This window comes from Cetorhinus maximus, chromosome 1 (assembly GCF_964194155.1).
Source record: "Cetorhinus maximus chromosome 1, sCetMax3.hap1.1, whole genome shotgun sequence".
Taxonomy (NCBI): Eukaryota; Metazoa; Chordata; class Chondrichthyes; order Lamniformes; family Cetorhinidae; genus Cetorhinus; species Cetorhinus maximus.
The window spans coordinates 130,372,461-130,395,155 of NC_135879.1; the positions used below are offsets into that span (position 1 = coordinate 130,372,461).

At 43.3% G+C, this 22,695-nt stretch overlaps 1 protein-coding gene across 5 annotated transcripts in view; it reads left to right on the forward strand.

Moving 5' to 3' along the window:
* wdr19 (WD repeat domain 19) overlaps nucleotides 1-22,695 on the forward strand; it is a 154,906-nt gene that overhangs the window by 104,150 nt on the left and 28,061 nt on the right. For all 5 annotated transcript variants that reach the window (XR_013577234.1, XM_078546254.1, XM_078546268.1 and 2 more), the window contains 5 exons: nucleotides 5,626-5,735; nucleotides 6,465-6,522; nucleotides 7,518-7,664; nucleotides 10,197-10,279; nucleotides 17,437-17,520. Coding sequence is in view for 4 of the 5 variants with exons in the window: in XM_078546254.1 (XP_078402380.1) it covers nucleotides 5,626-5,735; nucleotides 6,465-6,522; nucleotides 7,518-7,664; nucleotides 10,197-10,279; nucleotides 17,437-17,520 (482 nt within the window). In the remaining variant the exon portion in view is untranslated. The remainder of the gene's footprint in view (nucleotides 1-5,625; nucleotides 5,736-6,464; nucleotides 6,523-7,517; nucleotides 7,665-10,196; nucleotides 10,280-17,436; nucleotides 17,521-22,695) is intronic.

Here is a 22,695-nt window from a genome sequence, read left to right on the forward strand (position 1 = left end):
GCCCTCTATTTCTTTTGCCATCAGATCTATGTTTCCCACACTAGAAAGAATTAATAGTGCTATGAGTTCTCTTTTACAAAACATAGGAAATACCTATGTTATGATTCTAAGGCTTGAAGAGAGATTTTTCTTTTGTAAGTTACATCACAGCAGAACTTCTGACTCTGATACTTGGTCAGATCATGTGCTACCACATCAGAACATCTGACTGACTTCACAACTTCTAAAATGTCCCATGTGAAGAACCAGAGAGGCCAGTAGGATTGAGGTTCACTGGAGACTGTTCTTAATTGCCACAATGATGATTGTTGAATCTTTTAAACCTATAAAGTGATGTCTTTAAAACAGCATAAGGTATATTAATCATGCAATTAAATAGAAATTGGTTAGTTGTGGTACAGCTGGGTTTCCAGAAGGCATTCATAAGGTGCCACACAAACAGTCAATAGGGAAGATAAGGGCTCATGGAGTTGGGGGATAGATAAAAGATTGGTTAACTGACAGGAAGCAGAGAGCGGACATAAACTGGGCATTTGCAAGCTGCGACTAGTAGAGTGCAGCAAAGATCAGTGGGGCCTCAGCTGTTTACAATGTATATTAATGACTTAGATGAAAAGGCAGAAAGTAAAGTATCTAAGTTTGGTGATGATATGGAGGTGTCAGCTGTGGCTCAGTTCATAGCACCCTCGCCTTTGAGTCAGAAGGTTGTGGGTTCATGTCCCACTCCCGGAAACCAAGAACTGTGAATGTACTCGAAAGAGTTACATGCGATCTGTTGATAACTCGAAAGAGTTACAAAGCCACGTGGAAAGGTAAGCTGTGGGGAGGACACACAGAGGCTGCAAAGAGATATAGACAGTTTAAATGAATGGGTAACTGGAGTATAATGTGGGGAAGTGTGAAGTTATTCACTTTGGTCGTAAGATTAGAAAAGCAGAATGTTTTTTTAAAAGATGTGAAACTTGTTGATGTTCAAAGAAACTTGGGTGCACTCATACAAGGGGCACAGAAAGTTAGCACACAGGTACAGCAAGCAGTTAGGAAGGCAAATAGCAATGTTGGCCTTTATTGCAAGGGGATTGGTGTACATAAATAAATAATTCTTGCTACAACTGTACAGGCTTTGGTGAGACCACATCTGGAATACTCTGTGCAGTTTCGGTCTCCATATTAAAGGAAGGATATACTTGCATTGGAGGCAGTACAGCGAAGGTTGACTAAATTGGTCCTTGGGATGAGGGGGTTGTCCTACAGTGTCCTATGATGAGAGGTTGAATAAATTGGGCCTGTAGTCTCTGTAGTTTAGAAGAATGAAAGACAATCTCATTGAAACATGCAGGATCCTGAAGGAGCTTGATAGTGTAGATGCTGATTGATTGTTTCCGCTGGTTGGAGAATCTGAAATATGGGGGCACAGTCTCAGAATAAAGCGGCTGATCATTTAGGACTGAGATGTGGCGAAATTACTTCACTCAAAGGGTTGTGAATCTTTGGAATTGTCTACCCCAGAGGATTGTGGTGCTCCATCGCTGAATTCAGTGGCCTAGTGGTAATGTCACTGGACCAGTAATCCAGAGGCCCAGGGTAATGCTCTGGGACACTGGTTCGAATCCCGCCATGGCAGATGGTGGAATTTGAATACAATAAAAATCTGGAATCTGATGATGACCATGAAACCATTGTCAATTGTTGTAAAAACCCACCTGGTTCTCTAATGTCCTTTAGGGAAGGAAATCTGTCGTCTTTACCTGCTCTGACCTACATGTGACTCCAGACCCACAGCAATGTGGTTAACTCTTTAAATGCTCTCTGAAATGGCCTAGCAAGCCACTCAGTTGTAACAAACTGCTACAAAGTCATAAAAAAGGAATGAAACCAGACGGACCATCTGGCATCGACCTCGGCACCGGAAACAACAATGGCAATCTCAGCCCTGTCGACACTGCAAAGTCCTCCTTACTGGTCAAGCAATAGCCTGGGTATGTCCTGTCCCACCGGCAGGACAGACCCAGCAGAGGTGGCGGCACAGTGGCATACAGCCAGGAGGGAGTTACCCTGGGAGTCCTCAACATCGACTCTGGACCTCATGAAATTTCATGGGCAAGGAAACCTCCTGCTGATTACCACATACCGCCCTCCCTCAGCTGATGAATCAGTGCTCCTCCATGTTGAACATGACTTGGAGGAAGCACTGAGGGAGACAGGGGCGCAGAATGTACTCTGGGTGGGGGACTTCAATGTCCATCACCAAGAATGGCTCGGTAGCACCGCTACTGACCAAGCTGGCCGAGTCCTAAATGACATAGCTGCTAGACCGGGTCTGCGGCAGGTGGTGAGGGAACCAACAAGAAGGAAAAATATACTTGACCTCATCCTCACCAACCTGCCTGCCACAGATGCATCTGTCCATGACAGTATCGGTAGGAGTGACCACCACACAGTCACTGTGGAGACCAAGCCCCGCCTTCACATTGAGGATACCCTCCATCGTGTTGTGTGGCACTACCACCATGCTAAATTGGGATAGATTTTGAACAGATCTAGTAACTCCAGTCTGGGTATCCATGAGTTGCTGTGGGCCATCAGCAGCAGCAGCCCGGCATATCACCCACTCTACCTTAACTACCAAGCCAGGGGATCGACCCTGGTTCAATGAAGAGTGCAGGAGGGCATGCCAGGAGCACCACCAGGCATTCCTAAAAATAAGGTGTCAACCTGGTGAAGCCAATACACAGGACTACTTGCGTGCCAAACAGCATAAGCAGCAAGTGATAGATAGAGCTAAGCTAAGCACAACCAACGGATTAGATCTAAACTCTGCAGTCCAGCCACATCCAGTCATGAATGGTGGTGGACAATTAACAATTCGCTGGAAGAGGAGGATCCACAAATATTCCCATCCTCAATGATGAGGAGCCCAGCACATCAGTGCAAAAGATAAGTCTGAAGCATTTGCTACAATCACCAGCCAGAAGTGCTGAGTGGATGATCCATCTTGGCCTCCTCCAGAGGTCCCCAGCGTCACAGATGCCAGTCTCCAGCCAATTCAATTCACTCCACATGATATCAAGAAACAGCTGAAGGCACTGGATACTGCAAAGGCTATGGGCCCTGACAATATTCCGACAATAGTACTGAAGACTTGTGCTCCAGAACTTCCGCACCTCTAGCTAAACTTTTCCAGTGCAGCTACAACACTGGCATCTACCCGGCTATGTGGAAAATTGCCCAGGTATGCCCTGTACGCAAAAAGCAGGACAAATCCAACCCAGCCAATTACCTCTCCATCATCAGTAAAGTAATGGAAGGGGTCATCAACAGTGCTATCAAGCAGCACTTGCTTAGCAATAACCTGCTCACTGATGCCTAGTTTGGGTTCCACCAGGGCCACTCGGCTCCTGACCTCATTACAACCTTGGTTCAAACATGGACAAAAGAGCTGTACTCCAGAGGTGAGGTGTGAGTGACTGCCCTTGACAGAGTGTGGCATCAAGGAGCCCTAGCAAAACTGGAGTCAATGGGAATCAGGTGGAAAACTCTTCCCTGATTGGTGTCATACCTAGCACGAAGGAAGATGGTTGTGGTTGTTGGAGGTCAGTCATCTCAGCTGCAGGACATCATTGCAAGAGTTCCTCAGAGTAGTGTCCTCAGCCCAACCATCTTCAGTTGCTTCATCAGTGACCTTCCTTCCATCATGAGGTCAGAGTGGGGATGTTCGCTGATGATTGCACAATGTTCAGCACCATTCTTGGCTCCTCAGATTCTGAAGCAGTCCATGTCCAAATGCAGCAAGACCTGGACAATATCTAGGCTTGGGCTGACGAGTGGCAAGTAACATTCGCGTCACACAAGTGCCAGGCAATGACCATCTCCAACAAGAGAGAATCCAACCATCACCCCTTGATGCTCAGTAGCATTACCATCACTGAATCCCCAACTATCAACATCCTGGGGGTTACCATTGACCAGAAACTGAACTGGACTAGCCATATAAATACTGTGCTTACAAGAGCAGGTCAGAAGCTAGGAATCGTGCAACGAGTAACCCACCTTCTGTCTCCCCAAATCCTGCCCACCATCTACAAGGCACGTCAGGAGTCTGCTGGAATACTCCCCACTTGCCTGGATGAGTGCAGCTCCAACAACACTCAGAAAGCTTGACACCGTCCAGGACAAAGCAGCCCACTTGATTGGCAGCCCTTCCACAAACATTCACTCCCTCCACCACTGACGCACAGTAGCAGCAGTGTGTACCATATGCAAGAAGCACTGCAGGCATTCACCAAGGCTCCTTTGACAGCACCTTCCAAACCCATGGCAACTACCATCTATAAGGACAAGGGCAACAGATAGATGGGAACACCACCACCTGGAAGCTTCCCTCCAAGTCACTCACCATCCTGATTTGGAAATATATCACCGTACCTTCACTGTCGCTGGGTCAAAATCCTGGAACTCCCTTCCTAACAGCACTGTGGATGTACCTACACCACATGAACTGCAGCGGTTCATGGAGGCAGCTCACCACCACCTGCTCAAGGGCAATTAGGGATGGGCAATAAATGCTGGCCCAGCCAGCGAAGCCCACATCCCATGAACGAATGAAAAAAAACACAAGTTCCATCATGGCAGCTGGTTGAATTTAATTAATATTCAATTTAATTAATTCAATTAATAAAATCTGGAATTGAAAGCTAGCTTCAGTAATGGTGACCATGAAACTAACATTGATTATCGTAAAAACCGGACTGATTCACTCATGTTCTTTAGGGATGGAAACCTGCCATCCTTATCTGGCCTGGCCTACATGTGGTTAATATGGTTGACCCTTAATAGTCAGCATGCCATTCAGTTCAAAGGCAATTAGGGATGGGCAACAAATGCTGGCCTTGCCAGTGATGCTCACATACGTTTTAAAAATTTATTGTTTCATGGTAAGACTGTGAAATACAGATTTTTGCTCTCTCAGAGAATCAAGGGATATGGGGATGGGGGGAGGAAAGTGGAGTTGAAGCCCAAGATCAGCCATGATTGTATTGAATGGCAGAGCAGACGTGACAGGCCATATAGAGTACTCCTGCTCCTGTTTCTTGTGTTCTTGGAAGATATCTGATCGTGTATTAGCTCAGTGGTTCCCAAACTTATTCCTACAGTGACCCCATTTTGAGGCTTGAACATTGCCGTGACCCCAGAGTGTGAGCCAGGTGGGGGGCGTGTTCAGAGGATGAAAAACTGCAAGAGTGGGGGTGGGCTATGAGAACGGAGAAGGTGGAGAGCTATGAGAGCAGGGGGAGTGTTTACACTGCTGGGTTTTTAAAACAAAATCACCTACCTTTTCACTGGCTCTTTTAGACCTGGAATCGGACCTCAAAACTAGGTCAGTTAGGCCACCCCCACCATTGGAAAAGAATCACTAGGATTTATAAGGGCATTGCAACTCAGTGCAAGCTCTACACCTGCCAATGCTGCCTTGGAGCTCACAACCCCAAAATCTCGTCTCACAACCCCATTGGGGGTTGCAACTACAATTTGGGAAGCCCTGTTTTAGCTCATTGTAAAATATTTATTGCTCTTTCTGATGCATGAGTTTTATTTCTTGAATGATGTTTTACTTTTATCATGCAGATGCGGAGGGATCTACAGCATTGGGATAGTGCTCTGCAATTAGCTAAACGGTTGGCTCCAGACCAGATCTCGTTTATCTCCAAAGAATATGCAATTCAACTAGAATTTACGTATGTATAAAAAGGGGGCTCTTTTATGTTGGAAATATAATCAATAATCGTCCCATCAATAATCGTCCCATGTAATGCCAAGTTACTATACAGTCTACTCTTATTCAGTCACTTAGTGAAAATTACTTGCTTTTTTCTGTCTATTTATGTTGTTTAATTTGAATTACTGGATCATTTGAATTTCTTTGAGTAACAAGTTACTTTGAATTTTCATCCGAGTATGCAATGCATGAGATTTATTGGTACAGAATTTGGGACTTCAAAAGGAATGGAGTTTTTTTTATCATTCTCTTAGTTTGCAATAATTAGGCTAACTATTTATTTCTCTGTCCTTTCTTGTTGAGATACATGTTCGCCTTTCTTCTATTCTTGTCCTAGAATTTACCAAATTGTTTTATTGTCTTTGATAGTTTCCAATAGAAGTACTAATATTTCATAAATAATGTTTACTCTATTACAATGCCCTCTTTTCTACCACTGAAACCTTTTTGCATGTAAGTGCACCTAGGTTTTGTGTTAGTTCTTTAATATAACAGTGCTCATTAAATATAAAAATCATTGTTTATCTTTGTTTTAAAAAATCACTTATTAAGTATGTGATCTCACCCGCGTTTCCATGAGTTACATTATGTAGAAATAAAGTTACAAAACACTGCGAAATAGTCTTCCCCTTTTTTGGATTAATGAAACCATTTTTATGTCTGTCACATCAACCAATGTGTTTTTCAGGGGAGACTATGTGAATGCATTGGCACATTATGAAAAAGGCATGACCGGAGACAATAAGGTAAGGTAATATTGTAGATTAAGTTGTCCCTTTTAATGGATCGTAACGAAGCATTGTCTGATTGCAATAATGAACTTTACGCAGCTAACATTATCTTGTTTCAGAAATAATCTCAGACAATTTTAAACCTAGGATCTCACTGAATGCTCAAAATGTTCGACATTAAACCAGATTTTGTAATCGATGTATAATGGTCCAGGACAATTGGTTTTGCTGTTCAGTTGTGTGTGTCAGGTGTGGCTCACTGGATAGCACAATTGCCTCTAAGCCTAAATAGCTTTAAGTCCCACTCCAGAGGCTTAAGCACAAAAATCCAGGTTGACACTTCAGTGCAGCATTGTGTTGCACTGTTGGAGGTATTGCCTTTCAGATAAGATGTTAAACAAAGGCCTCATCTGCCTACTCAGATTATTTTTCACATTTTTGGAGAGCTTCTTCCAGACAGAAGTTTGAGCACAGTTATAGAACATAGTTTATTTAATAACTAACACTGATGCTGGTGATCAACTCCACCATTTGACTCATCTGTCCTTTTCTCCCTTTTTCTGTCTCATTTCTCTCTCATTACTTCTCCTTCTTCCTCCCTCAGAGAGCCTCTGAGGTTAGCCTTATGCACCAAATTTCCTCATTCCAAGGACTGAGAAGGCGCAACTCCACCTCCTCATCGCTTAGCCCCCTCAGTAAGGTTGCACTGGTGTGACTTCAGCATCTCACAGTCCCAACAATTGCAGTAGATAGGATTATAAATTGTTGCCACTTGGATCACTCACTTGCACCTCTGTAGTGTTACCTGTCTTCTCCCTATCTGACCCCCTATTGGGATTACTTATGCTTCATTGCTATTTCTTGGCTCAATTTCTTTGTGCCAGTCTCCCACACTCAAAGGATCATTGCTCTTCTGCACAACAGTACATTTCTTGACCATATTTGTGCCTGCCTAATTAATTTACATGCGCTGATTGTTTTTTTTCTCTACCATGTTCTTTTCTGCATAGTACGTTGACCATGATGATGCTTGTTTAGCTGGAATTGCAAGGATGTCAATACGGATGGGGGATATTCGGCGTGGAGTCAACCAGGCTATCAGACACACCAACAGAGTTCTGAAGAAAGACTGTGGTGTTATTCTAGAGAGTATGAAGGTATAAGATGATCCCTGGATTAGTCAGTGGATAAGTGGAACTACAGAGCATAGAAGTCCCAGCAGACTCAAGTAGCAGGAACGATAGTAGATATATCAAGACAACTATAGAAAAAGTATCAATATGGGAACCCGCACTGCTTCTCACAAGAACTTATTTAAGGAGAGTGGGGTAGAAATGCAACTTGGGTAGTGGCACAAAATTGGCCTGTTATATGTAACACCTGATATTCAGTTCCTTTGACTGCAATAGAACTGAATATCATATGTTGTGTATAATGGGTGACCTATCCAATATTGCCTGTTTTACGCCACTGCCAAGCTGAATTTCTACCTCTGTGTGTTTACGTAGGTGGAGATTCAGGATAGTAAGTGACAAGAATTTTGGGACTCTCTGCCATGCTTTATAAAGTTGGTTAGTTTAGTGGTAGCGATGATGCCTCTCAGCCATAGGATTGTCGATTTAAAATAAATCTAGAAAATATACTTCTGTTTAATAAATAGGCATTTGGAAGAGGCATTAACAATGGGTCACAAGCCTATTCTTTAGAGAAACTTGTTGGAGACTGGAGTGCTGGAGTGTATCACAAAGGCTTCCCATGAAACCAAGAAAAAATATATATAAAAGTATATGCAGAATGTCATGTGTGCTTTTAAATAAGTTATTTTCTTGACCTAACATTTTCAAGATCAAATCTTAAATTAGAAAATATATATTGGGCAATAACAATTCCTGCCTTCCTGATATCGGTGCTTTCAGGGAGATCACACATTTATTAAGCACATAGTGTGTCTCATCCATACTGCTCTTTGTTAGTAATCAAGTCTATATATGCACAAATACACAACAAAGTCCTGGGGCAACATTTTCCCCCTGTTGGGGGGGAAGCGCGGGAGCGGGCACTGACGGGTGGCCTTCTGATCGGCACCCCTGGCTCGGGGAAGCACAGTCATTTTACGTGGGCGGGCCAATTAAGGCCTGTCCAGCATGACGTCCACCAGGAAGCGCTATGTGCTCCCTGTGCGGATTGGGTGGGGTGGGGGGATTCCCTCAGCTGGGAGTGCGCTCTTTCGCGCATGTGCGTGAAAGAGCGCACAGATCTCCCTGAGGCAAAGTGCTACCTCAGAGATCGGCTCCGATTTAAAACTTTGATTAACCTTTTTAAAAATTTTCCCGGCCATGTCCCCTCATGTGACACTTTCACATGATTTGGGACATGTCCATGAGTTCTATTGAAACCTTTCTTAAAAATTTAAATACCCTCACGAAACGTAATCCCGCCCATGAATGAGGTTTCATGCTTTTTCTGAGGTCCGCCTGGGCTCCTGGCCTGCCCGCCAACCTTAAGGTTGAACGGGACAGGTCCATCAATTAAGTTAATTAGTTTTTTAATGGCCTTAACAGGCTGTTGACAGTTCGGCGGGCGCGCAGCCGATTCAGCTGCGTGCCCACCAAACTGAAAATCTAAATGACACGGGGTGACGTCAGGACGCATGCCCAACATATCCCCTCGTCATTTTATGCGTCGGCGAGCGGGCCCCGCCCCCGCTCGCCGACTGGCAAAACCTGCCCCTAATGTATGCAAGTTGTTACTAATCCCTAATTTTCTCAAGTAATATACCTGCTTTGTTACATAGAGGTTTAGTTATTACCTGCTACAAATCATAAGATCCACATATTTTAGAGTCATTTTAACAGAAGAGAAAGATAATTGCTATTTAAGATACTCTTAACACATTATGTTGCTAACTGCAAAGTAATTTTGGGCTATATTTTATAAGTAAGTACTCCCAATGCAGAGTTACAAGTAGTAGGAGTACATATCAGGAATTTAGGCATTAATCAATGCCCAATATGCATTCTGGTCACAAACCGTGCAATCAGAGCGCTAATTTATAATGTCTTGCCCTTTGTGGTTTCAATACATGTTATTGTATAAGGTAGTACATATATTAGCATTTTATTTAAAATCTTCTGCTGAAATAACCCTTGATATGAAATTCCTATGTGAATCCCATTAAGGAATTCTTTGAAAGGTACAAATATTGTGAAGGGACATCAGTCAAAAGTAGTTTGTCACACCATTGGGATTGATCTTTTCAGAGACTTATTGATGGCCTTTTTCCCTTTGATCTCTGTGTTTTAGCAAATAGTTATTGAAGAGTTCGAGTTATGGAGTGCATATCCTGTAAGCAGTTTCTTAACAGCCCAGTCCATGACATCAAAGTTGTTGATGTTCTTGTTCTGTATCACATCCCTACATTTTCCCCTGTGAAATGTTGTAATACAGAACACCACCAAGGAATCCTATAGAATAGCATTATTTCAATAAAAAATAGAATTTTGTTTTAAGAAGCTGCCATTTTTGTAGTATGTAATTGCAACTTCCAGTACTTCCACACTATAATTCTCTCTCAATATTATGGAACAAAGTTAAATAGAGACACAAGTTAAATCCAGAATCATTGAAGTCTATGTTATAAATTGGTTTTCTGAACTGTAATCTTGTTAATGTTTATGTTTTATTCATAGCAATTCTCTGAGGCTGCTCAGTTATATGAGAAAGGACAGTACTATGACAAAGCAGCGTCTGTTTATATCCGTTGTAAAAACTGGTAAGGAAATGTTTACTGATGTATCAAAGTTCTTTTTAAAAGGAATACATTATGCATTACAAACTGTGTCTAATAACATGTTTGTATCTCTAGTGGTTGACTCTTGGCTGATGTATGAACTTAATGTGTTTCTTATTGTGGAAAAGAAATAAGCATACTTGGCGAAAAAAATCTGTTCCCTTTTCTGATTTTGTAGTTCTTTTCCTCTATAAAACACTAAACTAATCAGAAAGGGAAGTTTTATTTTAAATTAGTGTCTGCAACAGTTTCAAGTTTTTACAGTGGAAGAAATCAATCAGAATCACATTCAACTCTTTTTCAACCATCGTTACAGCTTCCTCTACTCTGTAACTAGCAAACATAGGAAAGTGTGTAGTTACATCCTAACTGCTTCATAGCCGGTATATCCACTCTTTCTGTAGCTTGTTGAACTTCTGGAAGCCATTGTAACCTGTTTCAGCCTGGCTCCCTGCACCTCGTCGTCTTATGGTTCTCTAACCTGGTCTGCTAATTGTCATTTACTCTATCCCAGATACTCATTCCTGAGTCTCTGTTAACTCTATTGCTCTTGACACAAGTCAAGATGGGCTGGTACACACTGGAAGCACACATTCCACAGTCTGAACTTCCACATGACACAATCTCCAACTGTATTTTAGTGGGTGGTATGGATTGGGCATCTTCACCTTTAAAGACACGACAGGGGCATACGCAATTACAGCCAGGATATGGAGTAAAATAAGTGATAATGTGGTCCTATAGAGGTGCCACTGAAAACAGGCCCGGAGATCACAGTGCACAATTAAGCAATGCGCTTTGAATAGAAGGTGGGCAGCACTCCAGCTTCATGCTGTTTGCTCATTATAATGATTTCTGCATGCAGCCATTACTCCCCACACTGTTTATTGGTTGCATGTATCAGCAGGGGACCCAATATTGTGAGTGGCTAAAGGTAGCCTGCAGTACTTAGCTAACCTGCACCTCTTTAAGGCATTCTGTAAGGGCATTGTAGCTGCAATTGGTGCTGCAAGTTGTTCTACAAGTGAGTCTGGCCTGGAAAAGAGTGAAGTATGGCTGACCATGGAAATGCGTGAGCATCAGGGTTTTTGGATGCTGCACTGGAGGTCTTGCCGGAAGAGGTGGAAAAAAGGTGCCCTGTACCCTCAAGGGGCCCAGAGACCCTCCAGACACATGCTCAGAAACCAATGGCAAGGGATAGCAGAGTAGGCTAATGGCAGGAGTATAAGTCCAGGAACATGGATTGCTGAGGCTGTGACCACTGCAGTCCTGAAGCCATGAAGATGAGGGTATCCAAATAGTCACTTGGTAGTACTGGTATTTCATAAAAAAAGAGACATACTGTCGAAGCTTTTTGTTTTGCATTCATCTGGACATATACAAAGGGAACAACAATTTATACTACATGAGAAAAGGGGTGTGAATGGTTGACAAGTCAGCTCTGATTGTTTGAGACGTTGCAGAGGTGAATGCAGCAGGAAGCTATTGTCCCACATGCTTTTGTTTATTCAAAAAAGGTGCAATGCCTGGACATATTCCCTTTGCCCGCAGAGGTCAGGTCCCTGCATATGAATGTATGTAGTTCCTAGCAAGTGTAAGTGATCTGCATTGCAAGCTTGACTGATAATCTTAAATTGGTTGTTAGTGTAATTCCTGGCACACTCTGGATTGTTCACCAAGTGCTGCGCAGTCGCAGAATCACATCTAATGTTAGGCATTATGTTCTGAGTTTTGCAAGCACAGGTTAGTTGAGTATCGTCAGAACTCTGCCTATTGCGAGCAGCCAAAGGGACGTGCTGTTTGTTACAATCCGCCAGTCGTTGGGATGTACGGCCTACATACCTGGCATCGTACTGGCAATGAAATTCATATACCACCTTACTCATTTGTGTGGTAGGCAGAACATCTTTTGGCTTGATAGCATCATCCTGTTAGTGGAAAACACCGCTCGTGTTGCCACTGTATTCAAAAGCAACATCTAAAAATAGCTGCAGTGGAAGCTCAAACTGCTGCCTTATGCTTCTCAAATCCAATGTTCAAAGGGACTTCCAAGGTGCACAGCACTCTAAAAATCTGCTCTCCAGCAAAGTGCTGGAATTGCTAAGGTGCCAGCCTGGAAGGGTGGCAGTGGCCCCGTGGCTCCATTGTCCTCCCACCCCTTGTTGATGGCTGTCAGCCAAATAACCTAGACTGCTGTCACCTAGGCTGAGATGGTGCAGTTTGCAGTTTAGCCTCTTCAGCCCAGAGCTGCTTGAGGTCACAATCCAAGGGCATCTTCAAACATCTCGACCAAAGGTCAACAGTTTTCTACCCGCCATGCTGTAAACACTGGGGAAGCACCTCATAAGAGTATGAGGGCAGGCAAAGACACACAGAAGAGGCACTAAAGAAATGCGTAATGGTGATTACCTTGTTTTTGTATGCACACTGGCATGATTTAATTTATATATTTTATATTGGAATGTACATTTTCTGTTGGCTTTTACTTTTGCATTTTGGCAAAGAGGACAATGTAATGGTCAGTGACAGAGGGAAGGTAGTCTTGGTGATTAGTGAATTGGATTGAAGTTATTGGTAATGCTTAGTAATTATTTACTCATGCTGAGCAGAAAGGGACTGTCTACGTTGTAGCCTCCCATCCTCTTCCTTCTCATATGTCTCCTCCTTTTCCACCCTCTCCTCTGTCTCTTCCTTGAGCTGCTGCTTCTCGCCCTTAACGCATTCGCAAGGGCCATTCCCTCATGATGGTAAGATTATGCAACATGCAGCAGCTAACCTTGAGAGCCACTCAGTTGAGTGCTGTAAGGCTTCTCCAGAATAGTTCTGCAACAAAATCATTGCTTTAGGTTGCTAAAATCTTCTCTTTCATGTGGCAGCATAGCTTTTCATATGTGCAGGTGGCGCACATGTGGGTTGTGCACCCGAGTGATGAGCTGTGTCATCAGCGGATAGCCCTCGTCTCCCAATAGCCACCCTTGGTTTGCTATGGACGTTCAAATGCAGCTGGCACAATGAAGTGCCACAGAATAAAGGCATCATGACTGCCAGGATACCAGGCTTTGACCTGCATGATTTCCTGCCTATGGTTGCATGTTAGTTGGCCATTTAATTAGTGGAGCCCCATTCATTTTCAGTGTATGGCAGAGTTGACATGCAGTGCCCAAAAAGCATTGTGCATGCAGTCAATGGCATCCTGCACCATGGAGAAGCCTGCAATCCTAGCAAAACCATGTGCTCGCTTCACCTGCTGGTCTCTGGCAAGTCAGAATAAAATTTTCTCTTTGAATAGAGAGCTGCAGTGGCCTCCCTTACATGACAGTACATGCCAATCTGCGAGATATTGCATATATTTCCAGTTCCAGCTTGGAAGGAGCCAGTTGCGTACATGTTTATCACCGCAGTCACCTGCATAGCTACTGACAGTGTGGTCCTTTGGCTGCAGCAGGTGGCAGATTTCAGCGAGGACGTCCTTATTGAAGCATATATTGTTCCTCGCTGAGGTTTGGGGAGAAGGATTACTCTCTAAGCATCCTTTGTGGATATGGATGCTGGCCTCTTTATCCCTCCTACTTTCTTTTCTAGCAGCTTGTCCTGCTTCAGCACCTCCCACACCACTCCCTGTAGAATTTTGCAGCTGGAAAGAATTATAGAAAGTGCCAAATACTTGTTCAATCGTAACAGCAGCCAGAAGAAATCAGCCATATTTATTAATGAGTTTGATGATGGAATAGAAAGCCAGATATCTAAATTTTCTGATGACACAAAAATAGGTGGCATTGTAATCAATGTAGATGGAAGTGTAAAATTACAAAGAGATATTCATAGATTACGTGAATGGACAAAACTGCAGCAAATGGAATTAAATACAGGCAAATGTGAGATTATCCAGTTTGGACCTAAAAAGATTATAACAGGATACCTGCTAAATGGTGAAAAGAAAGAGACAATGGCAGTCCAAAGAGAATTTGAGGGCCTATATACGTAAGTCATTAAAATGTCATGAACTGGTACAGAAAATAATCAAAAAGCCTAATGCTGGCCTTTATCTCTAGAGGATTAGAATACAAGGGAGTAGAACTCATGCTTCAACCTTACAAGCCCAGTTAGATCACTGACCACCTAGAGTACTGTGAACAGTTCTGGGCACTTCACCTGAGGTGTGATATATTGGCCTTGGAGAAGTGTAGTGTTGATTTACTAGAATGATACCTTAACTGCAAGGGTTAACCTACATGCTGAGATTAAACGAACTAGGGTTGTATTCTCTGAAATTTAGACGGTTAAGGGGTGTCTTGATTAATATTTTCAGAACATTAAGTGGAACAGATAGGATAGATAGAGAGAAACTATTTCCTCTGGGTGGGGAGTCTAGGACTTGGTATAAACTTTTAATCAGCCCTTTCAGGAGTGAAATTAAGAACCATTTCTATACACATATACACAAAGGGTAGGAAAGTTTGGAACTCTATTTCACAAATGATGCAAGATCCAGTGTTCATTTTAAAACAGAAATTGATGAATTTTGTTAACCAAAGGTAGTAAGGAGTAATGGGGCAAAAGCAGGTTTATGGAGTTAAGTTGCAGATCAGCCATGGTCTCATTGAATAAGAATATAAGAATGGTGATTCAGACACGTGAGGCTAAATGGCCTACTCCTGTTTCTATGTTCCTAAGTGAAAAGAATGAGAGGATTTGTTTATTTATTGGGCTAGTGAACCTGACAGTAACCACAGCTTTTGTTTTCAGATTATATGGTCCCTGTGACAATTGGGACCTTTCTGCTTTATCTTTGTGGTAAATTACAATAGAAAGTCTTATATGGTACTGTTGCTTACTAAGCTTCAAAAACCAAATTGTAAAGAAAGCACATATAAATCCTTGCAAATGGATTCTAATTTGTATTGTTTTAATAGATATTTAAATATTGTGCATGGTTGAGCAACTTGCTATGTCATTTGGCTTCTTTGCATTATTTAATTTATAAATTATTCTAACAGGTAGTTTTAGTCAGTATACATTGGTCTACAGGAATATTTTACACTGTCTGGAAGCCACAGGAGAATCTGATGGGCTTCACACATGATAGAGGTTAATTGTGAAACCTGGGCATGGAAGGGGTCACCAACAGTGCTATCAAGCGGCACTTGCTTAGCAATAACCTGCTCACTGACACCCAGTTGGGGTTCTGCCAGGACCACTCAGCTCCTGAACTCGTTACAGCCTTGGTTCAAACATGGACAGAAAAGCTGAACTTCCGAGATGAGGTGAGAGTGACTGCCCTTGACATCAAGGCCACATTTGACTGAGTGTGGCATCAAGGAGCCCTGGCAAAACTGGAGTCAATGGGAATCAGGGGGAAAACTCTCCATTGGTTGGAGTCATACCTAGCACAAAGGAAGATGGTTCTGGTTGTTGGAGGTCAGTCATCTCAGCTCCAGGACACCACTGCAGGAGTGCCCAGGTGGTGTCCTCGACCCAACCATCTTCAGCTGCTTCATCAATGACCTTCCTTTCATCATAAGGTCAGAAGTGGGGATGTTCGTTGATGATTGCACAATGTTCAGGACCATTCGCGACTCCTCAGATACTGAAGCAGTCCAGGTCCAAATGCAATAAGACCTGGACAATATCCAGGCTTGGGCTGACAAGAGGCAAATAACATGCACCACACAAGTACCAGGCAATGACGATCTCCAACAAGAGAGAATCTAACCATCGCCCCTTGACACTCAATGGCATTACCACTGCTGAATTCCCCCACTATCAACATCCTGGGGGATACCATTGATCAGAAAATGAATACTGTGGCTACAAGAGCAGGTCAGAGGCTAGAAATCATGCGACGAGTAACCCACCTCCTGACTCCCCAAAGCCTATCCACCATCTACAAGGCACAAGTCAGGAGTGTGATGGAATACTCCCCACTTGCCTGGATGGGTGCAACTCCCACAACATTCGAGAAGCTTTTTTTTAATTCGTTCATGGGATGTAGGCATCACTGGCTCGGCCAGCATTTATTGCCCATTCCTAATTGCCCTTGTTTGGAAGGCATTTTTAAGAGTCAACCACATTGCTGTAGGTCTGGCGTCACATGTAGGCCAGACCAGGTAAGGACGGCAGATTTCCTTCCCTAAAGGACATTAGTGAACCAGATGGGTTTTTACAACAATCAGCAATGGTTTCATGGTCATCATCAGAATTTTAATTGCAGATTTAATTTTTTATTGAATTCAAATGCCACCATTTGCCATGGTAGGATTTGAGCCTGGGTCCCATAGCATTTCCCTGGGTCTCTGGAATACTAGTCCAGTGGCAATACCACTAATGCCACCACGTCCACTATGACACGGCCCAGGACAAAGCAGCCTGCTTGATTGGCACCATATCCACAAACATTCACTCCCTCCACTACCGACACACAACAGCAGTGTGTACCATCTACAAGATGCACTGCAGAAATTCACCAAAGCTTCTTGGACAGCACCCTCCAAACCCATGACCACTACAATCTAGAAGGACAATGGCAGCAGATAGATGGGAACACCACCACCTGGGAGTTCCCCTCCAAGTCACTCGCCGTCCTGACTTGGAAATATATCGCCGTTCCTTCACTGTCGCTGGGTCAAAATCTGGAACTCCATTCCTAACAGCACTGTGGGTGTACCTACACCACAGGGACTGCAGCAGTTCGGGAAGGCAGCTCACCACCACCTTCTCAAGGACAACTAGGGATGGGCAATAAATGCTGGCCCAGACAGCGAAGCCCACATCCTGTGAATGAATAAAATAAAATACCCAGTGCACAAAGCCACAAATTTCAGTTTATTGGAGACTCAGTTTGTTTATGAAAACCAGTATTGAGCTGCAAACACTAAAGTGTTGAGAGAGGGCTCAAAGTTTAACAGTCAATTCACTTGTGAAATTATAAGCAATTTACATCAACCCTTTTTACAAAGCACTTTCAGATTAGAACACAAAAGCATGTAATGTCACGTTGGTAGATCAACTTGTAATAGATTTGAAAAGAAAACTCCAATATTTTCATATACTGCGTAACTATTTATTGTTTTTCATACTATTGCTCAAAAACATTTCTGTCAGATGCAGCCATTCTAAAGATCTTTTATTTTGTAACCCAGGGCAAAAGTTGGAGAGCTTCTCCCTTATGTAACATCTCCCAAGATACACCTGCAGTATGCAAAGGCAAAAGAAGCTGATGGAAGGTACAATCTTGTACAAGTGGAATATAACTACTGTAATTGGAACGTTGTAATAAGAGTAGACCTGTCAGCTTGTTCTGCAATTCAGCTACATCATGACTGACCTGTACTTCAACTCTATTTATTCACCTTTCATCTATCCATATTCTTGCCTAACAAAAATATGTTGTTCTGTCTTGAAAATTCCAATTGACCCAGTATCCACAACCTCACGGGGGAGAAAATTCCACCTTTCTAGTACCTTTCATGCAAAAAAGTGCTGCCAGACTTCATTTCTTTATGGCCTGGATCTAATTTTAAGATTATGCGCCCTTATTCTGAATTCCCTCACAAGAAGAAATGGTTTCTCTGCATCTGTTCTATCAAATCCCCTTTATCATGTTAAACACCTTGATTGGATGACCCCCTCATCCATGTAAACTCTAAGTTGTAGAAATCAAGTTTATGCAACCTGTCTTGATAATTTAATTGACTCTTAAAACTGTTCATGAACAATTTACACTGATCCTTACGAACGCCTTTAGTTTAATCCAATATATCACTAGTGGTGTTATGTTACAGGTGCTTATTCCACAGACCCAAATTACACAGGGGGCTATAAGATAAATTTTAATGTGAGAAAAGTCAATGGAATAGTCTGCTATTATCCATAGGAAAGAGATTAAAAATGTCATTTTAGTGATAAATACCTGGGAATATTTTTAACATTCAGTTTGTGTCCGCTTCATTTACTCTGAAGCCAAAGCAGTGTGAGTACATCATTGCTTATCTCAATTTGATTTGGGTCATAAGAACATTAAAAAATAGGAGCCGGAGTAGGCCATTAGGCCCTTTGAGCCTGCTCTGCCATTCAGTAAGATGATAGCTGATTCTCTACCTTGACTCCGCCTTCCCACAGCATCCCCATATGTATTAATTCCCTTAGCACCAAAAAGATATGGACCTCTGTCTTGAATATGCTCAGCAACTAAGCATCTACAGCTCTGTGGGGTAGAAAATTCCAAAGTCTCACAGCCCTTTGAGTGAATTTCACACTATCAATATACCAGCCATTTTGAGAGTAGCTTTAGACTCCAAAAACTGATTGGTTTGCGGCAGCCGGGTAGTTACAATTTCAAACACATCCCAACCCACCTGGACCCACCTACTTGCACCTTTAATGGAGATGAGACAGGAGGGTGGATGAACAATCCACTCTCAGGTTGGTTGCTGAAAACTTTTAAAGAGCCCCCCATTTTAACAAGGCTTTTATTTTTAACCCCTGCGGCCATGTCTCCCAAGCCTCAGGAAGCCCAATAGGTAAAGGAGGTAAGAAGGGTTGGATCCCAAGTTAAGTGCACTTGCAACGCTGTTCATGGGGCTAGGAGAAGCAGAAGTGTCTCCCACCTCCCCCAAAAAACTTAGCCAGCAAATACCCTACCGCCACAATTTCTGACCCCTGATCATCTCCCAACACTTCCTACCCTGCAATCTGTCCGTTTCCCACCACCTCCACAACCACCCCCCTCCACCAAATCGCCCCACCCGCAATTTTCCCATGTAATCTGTTATCTTCCCTGACCTTCTTGTGATAACTAATCCTCCAACAAAGCTTTAAACCCCTAACCCCACGATCAGTGCACTCCCGCCACCCCTTCCCCCACCCCATCCTCTCAAAAACATGTCGATAAACAGTGTAGAAACCCTTCTCATCATCACCATACTCACAGTAACATGCAATGTTGAAATAATCCCCCGTAATCATTGCCTTTCGACCATGCTCTGAACCTCCCCCCACCACCACAATCACAACCCTGCCAACATTCTACCCACCCCTCCCCGCAATCACCTTTCTCCCCATGGTCTACTCACCTGCCACGGTCTCTCTCCTCCTAACCTCTCAAATTGTTGCACCCTCCCACAACCCATCGACCACTAAACCTACCTGCTCCTTTGCTGTAACCTTGTGCTGCAACCCTCCTTGCACAACAGGCAGCCAACCCTGTCAATCAAGCTGGTTGTTGGGTGGGATCCTAGATGAACCTTCCAACAGGGTTTGTTGCAAATTTGAATTACTTGTCTTCAGATCCACTGGACTGGATCTGCTCATCAGATGTTCCAGAATGTTGAAGACAACTAAAAGTAGTTTCTGAAACTAGTCTCTCCCACTGACCAAGGACCAGCTTTAGACAACCTCACTGTTGCAAGTGATGCAAGCAATGGTGGATTCTTTTTTGTTGCCAACTAGGAAAGGATAACACATTGTGAGGTACCCATTATATTATTAAAGCTACATCCTATGCCCCTGCAGCATAGTTTGATCAAATCATCTAAGACCCTCAACTACACCAATGGCTATGCAGATCAGAAGTCTTCTGCCATTCTGACAATTGAGTAGGTTCGACTGCATCAAGAAGAGGATGTGTTTTACATGCTACTTCATGGTTGCTAAGAACTTTGGAAAATTTTATTCTGTACTGGATCTTAGGGCACTTAAAAAGATACAGTTCATGGTGGTGCTACTGCCTCACATCATTGACTGATGTGGCCCAAAAACAGCAGCCAGAATGTCGTAAACTTCAGTTTTAGTAGGGCCTTGATGTCAAAGGGAGTCACTTTCATCTTACCCCTGGAACTCAGGGATTTTTGGACCACGGCTGTAATGAAGTCTGGAACTGGGTGTTTCTGGCAGACTGAGCATTGGTGAGCAAGTTACTGGTAAGCAAATGCCACTTGATAGCACTGTTGATGACTCTGTCTTTTCACTTTTTTGATGTTTAAGAGTAGGCTGATGGGACATAATTGGCTTAACCTGGTTTTTTTTTTTGTTCAGGACATACCTGGGCAATTTTCCATTTTGCTGGCTAGATGTAATCCATCAGAGTCAGCATGGTTTTCTGAAGAGTAAATGGTGTTTGACTAATTTGCTAGAGTCCTTTGAAGATGTGACAAGCAAAGTGGATAATGGGGATCCTGTAGATGTAGTATATCTGGACTTCCAGAAGGCCTTTGATAAGGTGCCGCACAAGATTAATACACAAGATAAGATCACACGGAGTTAGGGGTAATATATTAGCTTAGATAGAGGATTGGCTAACCAACAGAAAGCAGAGAGTCGGGATAAATGGGTCTTTTTCTGGATGGCAAGCTGTAACTAGTGGGGTGCCACAGGGTTCGGTCCTTGGGCCCCAACTATTTACAATCTATATTAATGACTTAGATTCAGGGACAGAAGGTACAATAGCTAAATTTGTAGATGACACCAAAATAGGTGGGAAAGTAAGTTGCAAAGAAGAAATAAGACATTTACAAATGGATATGGACAGTTTAGGTGAATGGGCCAAAATTTGGCAGATGGAGTTTAACGTGGATAAGTGTGAGGTTATCCATTTTGGTTGGAAGAATAAAAAGGCGACATTATTTAATTGGAGAGAAACTTCAGAATGCTTCAGTGAAGAGGGATCTGGGTGTCCTCGTGCATGAATCGCTGAAAGCTAGTATGCAGGTACAGTAGGTATTAAGGAAGGCAAATGGAATTTTAACATTTATTGCTGAAGGAATAGAGTAAAAAAATAGGGAAGTGTTGTTGCAACTGTACAAGGCATTGGTAAGACCGCATCTGGAGTACTGTGCACAGTTTTGGTCCCCTTACTTGAGGAAGGATGTAGTTGCACTGGAGGCGGTTCAGAGGAGGTTCACGAGATTGATTCCAGAGATGCGGGGCTTGTCTTATGAGGAGAGATTGAGCAGTTTAGGCCTATATTCGCTAGAGTTTAGAAGGATGAGAGGAGATCTAATTGAGGTATATAAGATACTAAAGGGGATAGACAAAGTAGAGGTGGAGCAGATACTTTCCCTTCATTCTAGAACGAGAGGCCATAGTTTTAGGCCAAGGGGTGGTAGATTTAAATCAGAGATGAGGAGGAATTACTTTTCTCAAAGGGTCGTGAATCTGTGGAATTCACTACCTCAGAGTGCAGTGGATGCCAAGACGCTGAATAAATTTAAGGAGGAGATAGACAGATTTTTAATTAGTAATGGGTTGAAAGGTTATGGGGAGAGGGTGGGAAATTGGAGTTGAGGCTGAAATGAGATCAGCCATGTTCGTATTAAATGGCGGGGGAGCCTTGAGGGGCTGAATTGCCTACTCCTGCTCCTAGTTCTTATGTCAGTATTGGACTGTACTGGAACAGCTTGGCTAGAGACCAAGTTGGCTAGTTTTAGAGTACAGGGCCAAGATTTTCACATTCATGCCAACTCTGGAGGCCTTTAAAGATGAGTGATCAGGGTGGGACCTGATTCTGGGATTCCCGCCCCCGTTCCCGTTTCCAGCAATTTTCGCCAGCACAAGGTAAAGGCGCAGGTAGAGAGCCTGCAACTTGCACTCCTGACCTGGCCAGCTCCATTGCAAGGATATGCATCTTATGCCAGCTCACCACCACTCCCCAGCCCCCACACTGCCCCTGCAATTTTCATGAAGTCCAGCCAGCTTCTTGAAGACTTGTGGTTCGGGGCTCCTCAGAGGAGTTGTGAACCATCGTCTGGATCTGGGATCCTTTTGACAGCTAAGATTACAAGGACTTACCCATGCTCCCCCCCCCCCCCTTCCACCCACCTCCTCAACCCCGCTATCCTCCATGCCCATTCATCAAGTATGCACTGTGTTCGGAACCAATGCACCATATAACAGTGGCCATGCTCATGAGAAAACTGAGAAAAAAATCTCCTTTGACAAAAACTGCTGCCCTTCATAGCATCAATAACAGAAGGTTTACCTCACTTCACACCTCTTAATCTTGTCCAAATATACTTACAGGTACTGAAATACCAAATCAAAGAAATAACAATTTATTATAACCTCATAAAGATGTCAGACAATCAAAGCTAGCACCCCCCCCCCCCCCCCCCCCCCCCCCCACCCCACCCCGATGTGGGAGTGGCTGTAACATCAGGACATCTAAATTACATGCCAGTGGTTGATTTTGAATATTTATGAGGTTTCCATCGATAATGGGTGAGTTTCCCGCTTGCTTATCCTACCGCAAATATAATTGAGAACCATTTCTCCGCCGCTGGGGTTCTGATGCGCCATCTCCTGCATGATTGTCTGAGCCTGCACACCACCTTGCCCACTCTAGCAGGCTCCAAAAAATCCAACCCCATTAGTAAGCCTTGGAGGTCAGCCAGGAATTGATAATG